The sequence below is a fragment of the Pelmatolapia mariae genome, linkage group LG12 (assembly GCF_036321145.2).
Source record: "Pelmatolapia mariae isolate MD_Pm_ZW linkage group LG12, Pm_UMD_F_2, whole genome shotgun sequence".
NCBI classification, from domain to species: domain Eukaryota; kingdom Metazoa; phylum Chordata; class Actinopteri; order Cichliformes; family Cichlidae; genus Pelmatolapia; species Pelmatolapia mariae.
This window is the reverse complement of record NC_086237.1, coordinates 35,166,033-35,184,819: the sequence shown is the minus strand read 5'-3', so window position 1 is coordinate 35,184,819 and position 18,787 is coordinate 35,166,033. Positions and strand designations below refer to the sequence as shown.

Genomic DNA, 18,787 nt, shown 5'->3' with positions numbered 1-18,787 from the left:
CTGAGAGTGCCATGACAACCTGTCAACAAATCAAGCCATCCAAACATGACAAAAGAACTCTGATTGGTGACTTACAGTCAGGTAGTGAAGCCCTAGCCTTTTTAATTACCACAGCAGAGTTTGGCAAGACCTTTAAGTAAGCTTGGTTGCAAGAAGACATAGTGCACCAAATCCTGATGAAATTCAGTGCAGTGATTGAGCTTACAACGCAAATATTTTACTTGTCGTTTGGATCTAAAAGCACAAAAAAAGGACAGAAGGAAAAAAGAAAGAAATTACTAAGGAATTTCTGCATAAAGGTAGCAAAATAGTTGTCTTAGTATCAATATTACAGCTATTATCAGTGTCATGCTTCATGGGAAGAAGTTGGCCAAGCAGGTGCTGCTGCCTTCTGTGCTGGAAGACGATGACGCAGAAACAGAAAGTGGGAAGCTGCAGCTGGGGGAGGTAGGAAACCGACTATGCAGCCAAGTTTGCAAACTCTTGAGCAAGGGAAGTGTGAACGACCAGGTAGGTAAGATTAGATTCTTGAGACTGTTCAAAGGCAGAATTTCAAAAAGCTCGAGATTAAATAAGATATAGGAGAGGGACTTTGGGTAAGAACTGAAAACATGTTATAGACCTGTAAGAGCATAAAAGAGCATAATAGGTTTTAGAAATTGAGATCTTAACCAAATCTCTAGGCACGTCTAAGCACTTTCCTTGCCCTGGGCAAGGAAACACAGCCTCAAACGTACAGACTAAAGACCTGCTGCTTCCTTTTATAGACTGCTCTTTTGACCTGTGTACTCACATGAATGTATTTAAAAGGAGGGCCTCAAAGTCATGTCCTTAAAGTGTGTTTTAATTACACTTTTGGGTCTCACTGTATGAGAAATTCACTATCAGGGCTGTGCCCGAACATCTGCAGGACCTGTTCTGCTATGCTAACTAATTCTACTTATGTATTCTGGAAATAACAATATAAAGCATCACTGACTGAGACATATGTGAATGTACCATAAGCTTAGAAATAAAAGGAGTGAAAGAGAGCAAAAATAGCTTGTGGTTCAAGAGGTTAAAGAGAGGTGGGAAGAATGGAGTGGGAGGATAGGGAAGTACTTTCAAAGATCAGAAGGATACAATCTTAAAGACACAAGCCCACACTGATGAACTAAACACTGTAGGTATTGGTTTTATTCTCCTGGCAGTAAAATCAATCAACTCTGCTCACACGGGCTGCTAACAACAGACAGGTTTGACGAGTCACGATGTCTTACTTTCTCATTTTCCATCTAGCCAAGAATGAGCCAGACAGAGGTTGATATGCGTGGGCCAAAAGACCAACACTCAAGCCCTGACAGGAACGTGCTAGACGGAGGCACAAGATACGGGGAAGACGAAGAAAAGGAGCCTGAAGTACAGGAGTGCCTGAGCTCTGATGATGACTATGATACAGATTTGGAGCTCGAAGGTATAATTTAATTTTGGCAACCAAAAGGAGATCAATTGGGTGGGAATGTTACAATATTTTATCATGTTTTGATAGCCAGTCTTAATTTGCTCTTGTTCACACCATGTAAGATAAGGCAAAGCCCTCTTGTCACCCATATGTTTTTTTCCTATCTGCCTTTCCATTTTCTCAAACACCAAATCACTTAAAAAAAAAAAAAAAGACACTCCTACATGCACCCACCCACATATGTGGAGTCCTATTCTGCATGTTAATGATTTCATCTCAGTCTTTGTGTCAGGCTTCCTTTTCACCAGAAATGAAAACCATCTGGTATGAATGAGCTTTCCTGACAGGGCAAAATCAGCAACAAGAGATATTTCAATGTCCCACTCAAAAGGTCCTTCAATGGGGAAATGTGCAATATCACTCCTTTTTACACAAAAGGTACGGAGTGTGAACGACTGAGACAGAGTGCTGTCTTTATGTTGCAGGTAAGGAGGCGGCATACGATCTGACAGGGCAGACATGCTACATGACAGCGTGTAAAAAGTTCCGGGTGGTCCCTGCCTCTTATTTCCTGCAGCATATGCAAAATAGCACACTGGTTATGATGCATCGTGGCCTGGGGCCTCAGGTATAGTAAAAAAATAAGGCAAAATTATTAAAATTATTAGAAAGACAAAAGGCTGATACTTTCATGGAAGGCTTGGGAGTTTGAGTTTCTGGTGACAAAAGAAAAGATTTTCAATAGTGCAGGGGAAGATGATTAATTTCTTTATACGTGTAGCTCTTTTTCTCCCTAAATGTTCATATTTTATTATTGTTTTAAGAAATATGTTTATTGTTAGTATTATAAGTAATAATAATGCAATAATGATAATAATAATATTATCAACAAAAACATTAATACATGTTATTAATAAGCGCATCTACAGTATTATAAAAAAAAAGTATTGGGCCACCTCTTAAACCTTTAAATGTCATGATGATAGGGAGAATTTTTAAAGTGGTCTTGAACAGTAGTTCTCCAGGCTTTCTGAATGTCTTTCAAAGGCTTTCTTTAGACAATGGCTGCTTTTTCATTTTCAGTCCAGTCCTTTTACCTGACCATTTTCAGAAGAATGTTTTTTCTGTGTTTGTGAAGCCACTTAGCACTGACCTATGAATCACTCAGGCACAGGCAAAACTCAATGAATCAATGAACTCATTTTAAATTTTATCTTTAGGCACTTTGTTGCTATCAGCCGGTTGTAAAATACATTAAGTCCGGGAATAAATTAAGTTACCACAGTGATTTAGCCAGGTACAAAGTGAGCCACTTTTGTGATACAGAAAAGTCTCACTTTAAATTCCAAGTAGCTTGCAAACCCATTCATCTTAGTTTGTAGTGCACCTGTGAAACCTACCCCTCCTGGAGCGGGGTTCTGCCAAAGGTTTCTTCCTGTTAGTCCTGTAAGTCTAGGCCACTACAAAACCTTCATTTTGTTTTTGTCAGCTGTGGTTTTTGTCAAGGCTGGCTGTGTAGCAGGCAGGAGTAGGACCCAAAAGCAGGACACATAAACACAAGGGGTAAACTAAAAGCAGCTTTATTTAACTGAAACTAGATACCAAAGTAATGCAAGTCAGAAAACATGTAAAACCACATCAATGAGACTTCAGGGGCAATATACTGCAAGGGAGGGCAAAACAATGAGGAACAACACAAAAAAACAAAGGGAGATTCTGATAATATATACACGTCAGGTAATTAGGATTACTGGAAACACCAGGGAACACAGCTGAACAGAATCTAGCTAACGAGACAAGGGAAGGAAAACTGAACATCGCATACACGGCACAGGAGACTATCAAAATAAGACAGGAAGTAACACACACACTGAGAGCAAGACAGACACGTGAACTTAAATGGTAATGGAATGAGTTTCCCCTATTTGTTGATAATGACTTTCACTCTAAGGCTTTGTAATTGTTTTTGGACAAATAAATGTCAATGACTTTGCTTCCCAGCTGTTCTTGACTTTCTTTACGTCACTGCATGATGTGTTGTTTTTTCTATTTAAGCGATTTATTGATTTGACAGGTGTAGCAGTAATTAGGCAAAGGTATGGCTAAAGAAATTAAACTTAGCTTTTTAAAAAAAAAAGTGGTTAATCACAGTTTATTCATGAGTTATAAATGGGGGCAATTACTTTTTCGCTTGGGGCCAGGTAGTTTTGGATAATCATCACATAAAAACTGCATTTTGTATCTACGCGGACAAATATGCCAAAAAAGAAAAAAAGAAAAAAAAAAGAGAGAGACAGAAAATAAATCAGGAAAGAGCCAGAAAAAAAGTGTTAGTATAAAACTAAACTGGTAGCTTGGCTGCAGCTGGCTGTTATTTTCAGTAATAGAAAGTAGTCAACTAGCCACTAGACACTACCGGGGCCCAGTATTTCCCTCAAACCAAAAAGCAGTACCAAGAGAGGAAAAAGTTGAATTTACATTTGCCAGGTGGCCAGGAATACAGAGATGTACTCTGACCTAACAACATTCTGCCCTACTTCATGTTGCAATTTAGTTCTACCCAAACAGTAAAATCAGATATTGCAATTTTAAGGTATTTAAGTCTGCATAAAAGAAATAGTATACTGAAGGTAAAAATTTTAACTGCTCTCCATCAGTTTTGTATTCATGATATTCTGTGCAATTTGGGATTTACAGTAATCAAACTATATTAATATCAGTGGTTCTCACAATAGCTGTGGAGTGTTATTACCCTAGCTAAGAAACCACAAATTAAACTGGAGACTGAAACCAAACCTTATATTAAAAAAAGGGGGGGGGGGGGGGGGGGGATTTCAATAATTGAGTAATCTAAGTAGTTAGAAGTTAGAAATTTAAAATTTAATTTAATAAATTCAAGTAGTTTTAGAGTTTTGTTCCAAACTGAACGCACCAGAGAAACAGCCACACTGTGTTTAGAATAGTCTTTGCAGCACTTTATGATTTCTCCCTTAGTGCATTTCATTTATTAGACCTGTCAATCTACACCCTCAGCAGATATGCCTGGAACATTTCAAAGCAGACAATACAGCTAATTTTTTTCACAGTTTTTAACCTTATCAGGGTCACTGAAAACATTTTTCTCTGGTGTTAAAAAGTCAACACATCATTCAACATATTTCTTTCTGCCTTTAAACAGACTTTAAAGAGATGATTTTCAAGCTATTGGGTGTTAGGTACCAAAGAAAATGATGACACAATTATAACACAGCGGTCATGCTGTATTAAAAACTGATACAGAAGGTTCAGGCCAACCCCCACAACCCTTCTCTTTTTGTGTAGAATGGAAGAATATCTCCCTTTTCTCTTCCTGGCTCACTCATCAGATCAGTTTCACCTGATGGAGGATATTTGAACTGAACCAACTGTGCAAAGGTCCTCACATGCATGTGAAACTGAGTAACAGCTAGGCATGTTCAAAACGATTAGATTGTAACAGTACTTTAGATTAATCCAGGCTTTTACTCAGTGAATGATATGCTAATTCAAAGTCACATGGCTCCTTCAGGATAGGTGATCATGAGATCACCAGCAGTCAGTTCTGTGTCCAAGTCCAACGCATCCGAGATTCAAAGATTTCAGTTCTTTTCCAAGGACACAGAACATAAATGGATCATCCCCAACAATTAATCATCTGTCTCCTATTGTGCTGATCCTCCTCCCAACAAAATACTTTGAACCAATCGAGGCAATCAAGACTTCAAAAGTTCACTGTGGTAGCAGTAGTGATGCTACATTGTAAGTTTTATTAATAAAGTAAGCTATTGTTTCTTGGTGAGAAAAACACAAATAAACAAATAAACACCATTGCATTGTTTAGATCATTTTCATTTCGATGCCCTGACAGCTTAGATTGTTTGAACAAGATGATGTAGCTGTAGATGATTTAGATGTTGGTAGCGTCTCATCTAACAAATGCAAACAACGAGCTTATTCATTTGAAGAGCAAGCGCTTTAGCCAGCCTTAAAGCTAGGTATTGTTGATTTTTCTTCTCTCCGCTATTTTGTAAACCTAATGTGCAAAGTTTGCAAGCGTCCTTGGTCAAATTTGTGGTAAAGCTCTTTGCAGCTAACAGATACTTATCAAACAAGCGGGATTTGCATTTCACTGTGATGTTTTTCTTGTCTTAGCTAGTGGTAATGACCATTAAAGTTGCAGTAATGGATTTTTAGATGAGATAATAAAATATGCTATCAGGATTTTTACCTTAAAACATGTACCAAATCTACTCAAAACACATTAACACTAATATTGTTTTTCCTACAAGATCGCCATACATTTGATTTATGCAGCAAGCGGTATTGTTAATTATCACATTTTATCCTAAAGCCCCACTACGCTTTTCCTGCATCCCGTCTACAGTACTTGTTGTTGACAACATTTGACAGGTCCTTTTGTAACAAGATAATCAATGTTATGACTTACCTGTCAGTTGTTTTCATTTTGTGGATGATCAGATTATACATAGCTTTGATGCTCTAGTCTGTTATATAGACCTCACCAATACTTACTCCAGTATTTCACCTCTTAAGAAAACAAGCTTCTGTTCTTCTATTTTCCGTCTATTGATCTATGCTGATAGAGAAAACCTATTTAATTACATGGTCCTGCTAAACGTTAGAGACAAGATTATTATAGTGTCACAACCTGAAATAAACAGATTTGCACTACATTTAGGATTAAACATTAACATTTCCATACATATACACATCATTAGGGTTTCTTTATTATTCTTACAATATACTCGTTTAAAAAAAAAAAGCACAAAACATTAAACAAAACAAAATTTAAAATTGTATTTTTGTCAATCCTGACCCCTATCTATCCCTAGTAATCAATAATAAGTACATGTCTTTTTTTATAGTAATCGGTGTAAAATACCTCTTTGGTTTTACATATCCGACTGAGGGGAGAGTACATTCTTTCCAAAACTGAAAATGGTCAGGCAGGGGCTTTCACCTGCTGCACAGTTTGACATTTTTACAGGCTTGCGCTGCTCTATAATGGTGTAAATGAAAGTTATAAAAGATAAATTCATTCCTTAACCAGCTCATTCCGTAGGTTCCAGCACCAGGAACATCATTCAGACAGATTAAATTGGATTTTAAATATGTCTTTATCTGTCAATCACAAAGGGTAAAATCACAAAGTGTGACTTCCAAAGGTTATCTGTTTCATGTCTTGGAAATTGATACGCTGTTTAAATCTTACAGAAATTTACTTTGCTTGCATTTAAACATGCTATACCCCGATGAGGCAGATTCTGTCCTCCTATTTATCATGAAGTCGACTCAGTTAAGGCTTCATGCACTCAACTTTCTCATTAGCCATGCTAGAAACAATAATTTTCATGTGCTGTGAGTTTCATTTCTGACCTACGCCTCCACATCGCTCCCTTCTGCTTCATTTGTCTTGTACAGGTTTAATATTCCCCTCTCTCTCTCTGCCCACCTGTGTGAGTACATCTTTTAACAGGAATGCAGATAAGAATATATACTGCTGTGAACAAACAGAAGAAATTCACTTTGAGAATGGGTTGGGGGGGTATGGTTGTGTATTTTCAGGGCACCAAAGCACTGGCGGTTCCCCTGGTAACCAACACTTCAATACTGCGGCTGAACCTGCGAGATAATTGGATGGAAGGCATGGGTGGAGCTGCTATAGCTGAGATGTTAAAAGAAAATTGCTACATTACAGGTGGTTTTACTGTGATTTACTGTGTTCTTTTTTTCTTTATACTTCTTAATGGCAAAGGTGGGACCCCAACATCAACATATTCAACATTTTCCACCAATAAATATAAAACACTTACAATCTCAAGTCTCCCTTTTATATATGTTCTTTCTCATATTGCACTAGTTGTATGTGCAGTTTGGAACATGAGAACACTCTAAGGAGAAGAACACCTATATGGTTCCTCTACATATCATTATACCGAAGCCTTAAAGTCCCATAAGGTGAAATTTATCCTGTACACAAGATAACTGTAAGAACTAATTATTATACTGTGCAAGAAATTTCAATTTCCTGTAGGAACATGTTACTTTGTTGCAATTTATAATAAGAACTTATGCAAACAACTTCAGATGCACACAGTCACATGTTAGAGACAACACAGCTAATCAAGTTTTAACTCAGGAATGTCATATTGTTTTTATTTATTTTTTACATTATATATTATATATTTGTCTGATAATTTCCACATTTTGTCTGATCAGTTCCTAACAACATTTAAATTTACAATAATGGATCACACAGCAGTGGGGAATACATTTCATCACAGTAGATGTCTTTCTGAAAGTGCAGTAACTAGTTTACGAATATAATTCCTCCACTTTTATCTTCTTCAGTGCTATGTGTCAACATACTGCAGACCAGCTACCTGAACTTTACCCCCACAAAGGTTGATTATCTCATTAATAAATTTACATCTTCACTGTATAGGAGTCCAGATACAGTAGAAAGTGAAAAAGCATCAAATCAGAAGTATTTGATTCTCTGGTATAACTCTCAAAAATGCACCATAAAAGAGATAACTTGTAAGCTGGAGTGGAAATTGTCTCACCAATTTAGAAGATCATCATTTATCAAATAGTTTGTTGCTCTATAAAAAAAATCAAAAAAAAAATCCACAAAGCTAGAACATCTTCATCACTGATTGAAAAAATAAGAACATCTGAGTTGGCTTCAGTACTTCCTCCAAATCATCAATGTGTTTTTTTAGATCCCATTCCTACAAGAGTGTTCAAAGAAGTCCTACCATTAACCTTTAATGCTTCCATCTTAAATATGTCTCTATTAAGCTACATATCACGGGCCTTTTAGATGGCAGTAGTTAAACCACTATTTAAAAAGACATCACTTGACCCAGCTGTCTTAGCTAATTATAGGCCAATCTCCAACATTCTTATTATCTCAGAAATTCATGAAAGAGTAGTTGTAAAAAAGCTAACTGATCATTGGTTGAGGAATGGTTAATTTAAAGAGTTTTAGTCAGGTTTCAGAGCTCATCACAGTACAGAAACAGCTTTAGTGAAGGTTACAAATTATCTTCTTATGGCCTCTGACAGTGGACTCCTCTCTGTGCTTGTCCTGCTAGATCTCAGTACAGCATTCAATACTGCTAACCATAATATTTCATTTTTATTATATATTGTATTAGTGGTTTGAATCATATCTATCTAATATACTCCTATTTGATCATTCAAATGGAGAGTCCTCTTCACACACCAAGGTTAATTATGGAGTTGCACAGGGTTCCTTGTTAGGACCAATTCTGTTTACATTACACATCCTTCCCTTAGCAAGTATTATTAGAAGGCATACCATACATTTTCACTACTATGCAGATGATACGCAACTTTTTATATCCATGAAGCCAGATAACACACACCAATTAGTTATACTAATGGATGACCTCTAATTTTCTGCTTCTAAATTCAGATAAAACTGAAGTTATTGGCCCTAAAAATCTTAGAAATATTGTATCTAACCAGATGCTTACTCTGGATGGCACTACCCTGGCCTCCAGTAACACTGTGAGGAATCTTGGAGTCGTTTTTGTCCAGGATATGTCCTTCAGTACACATATTGAAAAAACATGTAGGGCTGCTTGTCTCAGAGAGATGCTGAAATACTAGTTCAAGCATTTATTACTTCTGGGCTGGACTACTGTAATTTGTAACTCTCTGAAAACAGCAGATGGCCTCCCCTCCCTGAGCCTGGTTCTGCCGGAGGTTTCTTCCTGTTAAAAGGGAGTTTTTCCTTCCCACGGTCACCAAAGCACTTATCATCTGATTTGATTGTTTGGGTTTTCTCTGTTTTCTATGTATTATTATAGTTTTTTGGTTTTTTTTACCTTACAGTACAAAGTGCCTTGAGGCTACTGTTGTTGTGATTTGGCGCAATACAAGTAAAATTGAATTAAATTGATCTGAATTGATTCAAATAATTTCTGCTCATACAAGAGTGTATGGCTCACAGTTTATATGGATAATAATCCTGTGTCTAGCAGTAAGAATGTCATTGTATGACCCTAAGAGGCTAAAATTTGATTAGTGAAGTTCTTTCTGGTATATGTTAGTTGCATGCATCTAAAGTTGCTTGAGATATATCTGAATATCTGTATGCACGTGGTAATGAACTGTTCCTACAGTTTAATAGTCATGTCATCACAAGATTAAAACAAAAAACAAAAAAACCCACATTAAAGCACTTTGGGGGTTTTATACTGTTGAACTTTTGTCATAAACCTAATTGTATAGCCCAATTAATCTTTAGGTGGATATGAAAAATAAATGAGTCATGTTTACTGAAAAACACTGAAGCCAGTGATACCGTGCTGTTATCATCAGCAGGCTATCAAGCTCCATTGACCACTCTATCATGTTTATGTGAATGATAAAGATAATCTTTTTCTGTTGAGGCTGACAGAATTGTTGTAACTATAAAACTGGTTTAAACAGAACGTTTGGCCTGATGACCTATAGAAAGTGAAGGGATCACTGAATACAAGATAACGGTGGAGGTCAGCGTGAATGTCTGTAAATGTGCACACTTACAAAATGTTTTACTGAGAGACACAAATGTTGACCTAAGAGTGGTGCTTGAAGAAAACTCTAGCTTATTGGGATTCATCATTAGAGCAGTCTATCCAGTCTGTTTCAGTAAAAGCCAAAACATGTTGCAGCTGCTGCTGGTGCTAGATAAAACATTAGGGATCAGGAGAAGTAGTTATAATTCAGTCTCGGGGGGGATAGGAATGCCTGTAATCTTGAACCAAATTGCTGGTCCAGTTGATTTGCTGCAGTTGAAATACACATTGTCACTATATACTGAATGCATTATTTCTCAGTTACTTTTGTGTAAATAACCTTAAGTAGTATTTGTCTTTCCAAATGCATTTTCGGATGGTGATAAGCCATCAAAAAATCCAACTTAATTAGTTTTTAATTTAAAAATTAGTTGATTAACTTAAATAGCATGCAATAGCTAGAAAGGTCATTTCAGACACATTGCTGTAGTAGTGACAAGACAGTATCTAAAAACAGTGATTTATTTTTCAGATTCAAAAGCTTTATCAAATGCACTCCCCAGCTAAACCTTTCGCATTTAAACTGAATTTTCCTCTACCTCCTCCCAAAGGAAATTTACTCCAAAAATAGAGACAGTATGTGAGAAATATGTGAAATTCAGAAAAAATAAAGCAGAGGAAATGATTCATCTTTTTTGTGAAATACTGTACTGCAATAATGACAATTACCAAATGCTCAAAAACATTTTGAGAATGCTATTTGGTCTTTTTGGAACCTTCTTGTGTTTAGTTTACTTGCCACTTTTTATTGGTCTCTTTTCGCCTTGCATGATGTTTCGATTTGTGTGTCAATCCCAGAGGTGGACCTGTCCAATAACAATCTAGAGGTTTATGGAGCCAAAGCCATAGCTGGTATGCTTAAAGAGAACAGCACCCTGGTGAGCCTCATTCTGTCAGGAAACCATTTCACAGACCGGTCCACTGAACACCTCTGCCCAGCGCTGATCACCAACACCAAACTACAGCACCTCGACCTCAGCTACAATGCTCTGGGGGAGCGTGCAGGTAGCAAAGTAATTAGTTTTGTAAAGGTCTCATAGTTTCTATAAGTCTGTAGCCTTTCAAAGAGTGAAACAGTACCCATGACTCCAGTTTTTATTAAGATGATATTAAAGATTTGTGCCAGAGATACAGTTTTTCACATATTTTCCATTAACGGCACCAGATAACTGAACTTCAGGACCCAGAAATTATATGTTGCATCAATAAATCACAAAAGACATTAAGGCAGTGTGGGGAATAGGATGTAAATCCTTTTTCTTTTTTCTTTCTTTTCATCTTAATTTGGGCCTTTAAAAAAAAATCTGCCCTCTGATTTCCTGATTTCCACGAGAAACCAGCAGCAGAGATTAGAAGGCACAGACAAGATCCATTACTAATGTTGGCCTAAGGTGTAGCTGCTAGTTTTAATTTTGGTTAGCCAGATAGGATTAAAGGGTTAACTGGGCAAACTGAAGAGCACTGTCCAAAATATTAGTGTAGACTACTATAATTTTCCTATATAATTGTCCTGTAATTTCACTTACAGTGTAGATAAAACCGTTGAAAATATAAGGCACACAACTATTTAAATACACTAATTGGTGCATAGTTTCCCTTTCCATCTTTTGAAGATATTTGTTTAAAGACTAGCAAAATAATTTATTTAAGGATTTTATTGCCTAAAATCAACATTATTCTGTGTTTACTTTTCTTTTTTATCTGTACATAAATGAGTAGAACAAAATTGATATAGGATTTTTAAGGCCAAGAGATAACAATACAGAAAATTGTATATACATATTAGCCAGTATTCGTTTTTCTTTCAGACACACAAAACATAAACAGATTTACTAGCATTTGTTATCTATAGTTATTTGTCTAGAGTGCCCTCTGTTGGACAAACTATGTAATGCCAATACTCATAACATGGCTAAAGAATGTTTCTCCCACTACTTACTTACTTTTTTAAATCACACGTTATAAATACTGATATCTGTAGATCAGCAAGTAGTAATATCAGCCTTTGTATCAGCCCACCCATAAATTGGTTGGATAAAGATTATTTTCAATATGCCAATAGCTGTTGAAGTCATCGTATATGCTATTTTTGCTCTCTTTTCCATTTATAATTAATGTACAATAAAGGCCTGTGAAGTGACTATTACTGTTAAAAGTGCAGATTTATTTAACATTAGGACTATACTGTATGTAAGCATGTAAGCAGGAGGGGGGTGGGAGAGGGGTTCTGCTGTCATAAAAGATTTTGCCATAATGGTGCAGCCTTATCTCCAAGCAGTCATAAGACAGCATGCAGCAGCAGATTGTGGCATTCAAAGGTCAAGCACATTTCGCCTTCATTAAAACCTCTTTCAATTATCATGCGGATGAGCTTTGTGACAGGCACCTTGTGGAAGAATGGCAGACCAGAGCACTGAGCATCTGATATAGGTAATTGAAAATAAATCTACATGAGGGAAAGGGGACACCACCATATCTTATCGCTATGATTCATCCCCGCATGCTCTATTCTGTATTCCTCAATGCTTCTGCTGATATGTCAAAGTACATTTTCATGTGTTTTAAGCGCACTCTAGCATGTACCAAAAGTGTACCAGTCAAACACACTGACATTCATGCTATGGCATTATGGCTTTTCCAGCTGAGCACATTATCTTGAGTGATTATGAACCACCAAGTGTCATGCAGTTTTTTACATTTATGGAAAATGTCAGTGACATGATGAGGGGTATATATTTTTGTCCAGGATAGTTACCTCTACAGTCGTCACTCAGTAAAGCGTTAAGAGAATATACTGGAGATGATACAGTGTTTTGAAGAACAGAGTTGTTTTTTAAAATGTTTTTTCTGACTTGATGCCTGATGCATAATAATTCATAAACATGTCTAAACTATCTTGTTACCTTTTTTTTTTTTACACATGATTAAATAGTTACTTTTGAATAATTAATAAACAGAGTCACTATTTCTAAACAAGCTTTTCTATGAGGATGAGTACATTTCATTGTTTTAAAAATGCAATAATGCAACTTTTTATTTTATCAGATTGCCCTGAATTATTCTTACGTTCATTTTCTATTTTCACAAGGAGAACACCTGGGAGATGCTCTGTCTGAGAACACCGGGCTGAGATCGCTAAACCTGGCATGGAATTGCATTCGACAAAAAGGAGCAGTAATGCTGGCCAATGGTCTTGGGGTAATACACTTGGACATGAATGTGTAAACCCTAGATTAGCTTCCTGACCTTATGCAAGACAAAGAAGATGTAATGGTACAGTGAAAAATAAGACTAAAGTACATTGATTAGTTGAAGCTATCAAATAACAAATTATCCTAAGTTAAAATAGCGGTATGTCAAATGAAAGTGCCTAAAAATATCACATCTGGTGTTAGGCATAAATAATTTACCAGTCAAGTAAAAATATTTAACTTCATGTGCATAACCAAAAAATCTATACTTGAATCTAGTAACCCTCCATTTTCTAACTCCACATCCCTGTTACATCAGATTTTGCACAACTTTCCCTAAAGCTATGAAAGGCTTTATATAACTTCCTCATATCTGCATTTGTAACCAATGAAACCAGTAAAAAAAAAAAAGTGAAAGTAAGTCCCTCTTTAAAATGGCCTTGAACTGAAAAATAGGGAATCCAATAAAAGGAAAGTACAAAAGAACGTTTGTGAACTGTACCTTTGGCCACCCACCTTTGACAATATATTATACATAAAGCGATCTATTTATCTGAATTGATAATGACTGAAATTTTGGCTAAGCGGAGTGGAAACTCCCAAACCAGTTATACTTAGCTGGTAAAAGAATTATAACAACATCATAATGATGCTACACTGACATCAAAACCTATTAAGATTAATAATATGGTAATTGCTAATTGCAGACGACATCTCATATCTTGGCTGACTCCCTTATCCTGCTTTGTGAAGCAGCCCCCCAGGCAGGTATTCATCAAGCATCTCACTGCAAGAGAAGCTATACAGTAGTTTTCCTTTCCCTATCTCATTGACCAACATGGCCAAGTGGACCCTGATCACTGGCAGGTGTGATTGATTCACACCCTGGCAGGGATTTTTAATTCAGAATCTATGCTTCACTGTCATTTTAAAGTAAGATATTTCTTTTGTTGAGATTTAATCTTGTTAGAGAACTTGTTCAAGTTGTCCCTTTTAGTATGGATGCATTCTTTTGTGTGTTTCAGGAAAATGTTTTTCTTAGAATACTGGATCTGTCATTTAATGGCTTTGGGAAAGAAGGAGCCAGTGCTTTAGGACAGGCTCTTAAAGAGAACAATGTTTTAGAAGAGTTAAATATCAGGTATGTGTCCTTGTTGTGTTACTATCGAATGATCAGATTAGTGAGTAGAAATTGAGAGCTCAAGCCTAGATCATTTTCACAAATTAGAATTCACAATCTTATCTTTCACATTGTTTATAAACTTCCTGGCGAGTTCAAACTACTCTTCCAGACTGATTCTAATAGATCTTAAATGGTGATTACCCTTTTTCTTAAAGAAAGAAATCAAATAATCCAGTTTCCTCTGCCGTTTGCTTAACTTTTTTAGTAAAACAAAGCTTGCTTTACAAATTCACTTGGATGAATAATGCCATTTTAAAAAGTAACACTTTATGATTGCTTCCCTCACACTCCAACACACACTCTTGTTTTCTGCTTTTGTTTCTCGCCACAGTAACAACCGAATACCCCCTGAAGGAGCGATCCACCTCGCCATGGGCCTCAAAGTAAACAAGACAATCAAATCCCTGAATGTAAGCTGCTGAAAAGAGATTGGTTCTAGCTTCACGAGCAATGGGGGGCATCAGTGGATAAAATAGGATAAATAAATGGATCAGTGTACTTCATTTTAATGTAAATGCTCAAGCTGAATTGTCAGGTGCTCAGCTCAGCTGACTGAAAAAGTTATAGAGTACATGCTAAATTGAGTTAAATTCTGCCAGTCGGATACTGACTGCTTGTGCGCTCCTGTGTTCAAAATTTTTCATAGCATATGCAAGTTTTAAAATGTACACAAAGTAATGAACAATCCTTGAAGATTAATCAACTGAAAATTCTCTGATATGAGAAGCATCCAAATATTCCTGAAACAACATTTTGAAAGCATAAAGCTTCACAATAAAATAATAAAATCATTTTGAGAAACTCAGACTAAGCAACAATAGCAGCAGTTGCTTCTTTTAATATGATAGCACACTAACCCAATTCTGAATATAGCTGAAATATTATTTTAACATGTAAATTAAATAGAATGCAATGTTTTCCAAATCTCATAAAGCTGAAAAATATACAGTTTTAAGAAAAATATTAGCTCACATTGAATTTGATGGCAGCAACAGAGCCGTAATTGTCACTGTGTGGCCCTTCTTCTTCTAACAATAGTCCGTAAACAATCCAGCTGTTGGACTTTTGGGAGAGGAATGTTATCCCATTCTTATCTGGTATAGGATTCTAGCTGCTCAGTAGTCCTGGGTGGTCTTTGTCATTGTTTTTTATTTTTTGTTTTTTTCAGCTTCTAATGCTTTCAGGTGGTGAAAAGTCTGTGCTGCAGGCAGGACATTTAAGCACTTGTACTCTCTTTCTAAGAAGCAATTGTTTTGATAGCTGCAGTATATTGTTTTTAGCATTGTCTTTTTCAGACCTTCTTAAAATTAGATGTTGTTTGGATGGCAGCATATTTTGCCCAATATATAAAATCTGTTTCAGTCTTGATGATTCCTTTCCAGAGGCACAAGCTGCAATTTCCATAGGCATTGATATACCCCCATACCATCAGAGGTATGCAGGATTTTAAAGTTTTGATAATAAGTCAGACAGTCCTTCTCCTCTTTAATCTGGAGGATGCAGGCCCATGGTTTCCACAACGAGTTTCAAATTTTGATTTGTCTAACCACAGAACAGTTTTCCACTTTGCCTCAGTCCATTTTAAATTAGCTTTGGCTGACAGAAGATGGCATTTCTGGATAATGTTCACATATCTTTGCATCACAGAGCTTTAACCTGCATTTGTGGATGGCACGGCAAACTGTGGTCACAGAATTCTGGAAGTGTTCCTTAGTTCAGTTTCCCTGATAGACACCCTGTCTGTTTTTAAAGGCAGTGCTGCTCTAAGATATTCTTTTCATACCTAATCATTTTCCTGACCTGTACTCAGTTTTTCCAGATGTTTCTTTTTAGTTAGCTTTTTTTTTTAGCCTTTTGTTACTCCTTTTTGGAGACATGTTGCTAAATTAAAAATGGCATAATATTCTTCATGAAATAGTAAAATGTCTTAGTTTAAGCATTTGAATTGTTTTCTATCTTCTACTGTGAATAAAATATGAGTTTATGACATTTTTACATTTCATTACATTTTTTGCTTTCTGTTTTATTTTGTTTCTGTTAACATTTTCATTTTGGAATTGTGGTTGCACCTATACTGACTTCAGTATTTGAAATGCTGGTTTCTCATGAGCAAACTGACTCCAAACTTTTAGTCATCATTTAAAAAGAGGTGTGTGTGTGTGTGAGTGTGTGTGATGGTGGTGGTGGTGGTGGTGGTGGTGTTAAGAAGGTGAATTTGTATCTGCTTCTATTATTTCAGCTGTATTTTTCCTTGTATATTGTTTAGATGGACTCTGGAGAATTACATTATGCAAATTTCGAATTAAAATAATAATAGACCAAAATCATCCCAGGAATAAAGGAATAAGCTGGCATTTGGGGACATATCATAGATATAAATGAATGTCTCCCTTTACCAGCTGGTTAGTTTAGTATAGCATAAACACTGAAAAATAGTGGCTCTGTGATTACACAGTCTGCCTTCCACTGTCTGACGTGTTGTAGTTTGTCTAATCTGTAGAAAAACTAAAGCGTAAGGAAAAGCAGTTTCCAGTTTTATGGGACTTACAAGTACAGCTTTCTTGGCATTAAGCGGTATAACAGCAAAGACTCCAGGAAGTTATTGGTTTCTTCCCAGAACCCACATAATCAGCTAATTATCATTTTTACCAAAAAAATGCATTCAACTAGTTAATTATTGAATTTCATAAGTGCTCTTGGCTGGACTTTGATGCTACTGAGCAGAACCACGCTAAGTTAATTGACTAACTTCACGGGCGCTGAACAGATGTGAGAAGTGATTTTGTCATTTAAATTTCCACCAGAAAGAGAAAATTTGCCTCCCAACATGATGAACTATTTCTTGTACATAGCTTCACTGAGGAGATATGATGATATGAAGGGTAGAAATATTTTTTTAAAGTCAATAATAGGAAAGTTCTTCATCACTTGCCTATCCAGAACATAACAATTTTTTGCTGTTTTTTCTTGTGTACTGTGTGTGACCAGATTGGCAGGAACCCCATCCTGAATGCTGGATGCTATGGGATCCTTAAATCTGTACAGGACAACCCAGATTCAGCCTTGGAGACTTTAGACTTTTCAGTAAGTCACACGTCTTAGGTCCTTGACATTTTTTGCAAGTGTTCTCTTATTCACTAGTTCCTCTGTGTATCACCTTCTCTAGGACATCACAGTAAGCCGGGATTTTGAAGACTTGTATACAGCAGTGAAAGAAATATTCCCTGCGCTTAGAGTAAATCATGGGGGCCGCTTTGGCACATTCAGCAAAGCAAAAGCTTGAAAAGTGTTACTGTAATTGCTGTACTTTTATGCCAGCAAAGATGGAAGAAATCTTGTCAAAGCCCTATGGACGTTTTCATCAACAGATAAACCAAAGGATGCATGCCTGCAAAAATATAACTTTTAAAAAGATGTCTTTTTTTGTTGTTAAAAAGCCATGAGAGCATATCCTTCTGAATAAAATGCACTGTGAATAAATAAAACTTCTTAAATACCCAATCAATTGAAAATAAAGGCAATTCAGATGCTCATTTTCCAGTAGAAACACCATGTGTGTAGTGTTTAAAACAAATTTTTTTGATGAAGTCACAGAAAATAGGCATAAAATACAGGTATTGAGTAAGATTCTTTTTAGATATGATCTGATTTGATGTTATATAATGTCAGTGGGTAGAATGATGGAGAGGATCAGAGAGCACTGTATTGTGTATGAAAAGAAGTGAAAGTGGGTTGCACAAAAAGGATTTAAGTACTGCATGACTAGTCTAATAGAAAAACCAGCTTTGAAAGAACAGTCCACTATTAGATAAGAGACCTGTTTACTGAGGCAGGACAACTCAAGCTGTGTTAGATACATACAGTGAGCTGTCATTTGGATGCATGTATCTCTCCCACACACCACTAAATGATCTTAAGCCAAGTTATTTTATTCCAGAACACTGTATGTAATATGTAATGTATATGCATTTGAATAAATTTGACAACTAATTGGTTTATTTTGGGGCTTTTTAATAGCTTGTAGGGATTTGGGTCATCTTATGACCACATTTGCATATTTTTTCATTAATAAATAATCAATACTTATTACTATTACTACTTTAGTTACATATGTACTGTATCATAGAACGCATTAAACTCTGATCATTTGGCTGCATGCATCTCTTCCATACAACATAAAATGATTTTGAAATCAGTCGAACTATTGCATATGTGATAAATTTGACTGGCACAACTTCACCTCCTTCCAAAGTACATGGAGAGCAGCAATAGTCTAGAGATTGAAGCTTTCATTAGGGGTCACAGACAGAAACCAATAAATAATAGTTGTTCTTCATAC

The 18,787-nt window shown here is 36.3% G+C and overlaps 1 protein-coding gene across 1 annotated transcript; it reads left to right on the top strand.

Moving 5' to 3' along the window:
* The first annotated feature begins 348 nt into the window (after window positions 1-348).
* Window positions 349-17,731, top strand: lrrc74b (leucine rich repeat containing 74B). The gene is made up of 10 exons (XM_063488857.1): window positions 349-510; window positions 1,279-1,453; window positions 1,927-2,069; window positions 7,046-7,178; window positions 10,873-11,079; window positions 13,163-13,272; window positions 14,291-14,406; window positions 14,780-14,858; window positions 17,437-17,532; window positions 17,615-17,731. Exons 1-10 carry the CDS (start codon window positions 349-351, stop codon window positions 17,729-17,731), a joined length of 1,338 nt encoding a protein of 445 aa, XP_063344927.1.
* The last annotated feature ends 1,056 nt before the right edge of the window (window positions 17,732-18,787 follow it).

Bases quoted from the DNA above. Each gene is read 5' to 3' on its own strand.
- lrrc74b (XM_063488857.1), top strand. From the start codon at position 349: ATGCTTCATGGGAAGAAGTTGGCCAAGCAGGTGCTGCTGCCTTCTGTG. The intron at 2,070-7,045 runs GTATAGTAAAAA...GTGTATTTTCAG, and splicing joins ATCGTGGCCTGGGGCCTCAG to GGCACCAAAGCACTGGCGGT. The intron at 14,407-14,779 runs GTATGTGTCCTT...TTCTCGCCACAG, and splicing joins TTAGAAGAGTTAAATATCAG to TAACAACCGAATACCCCCTG.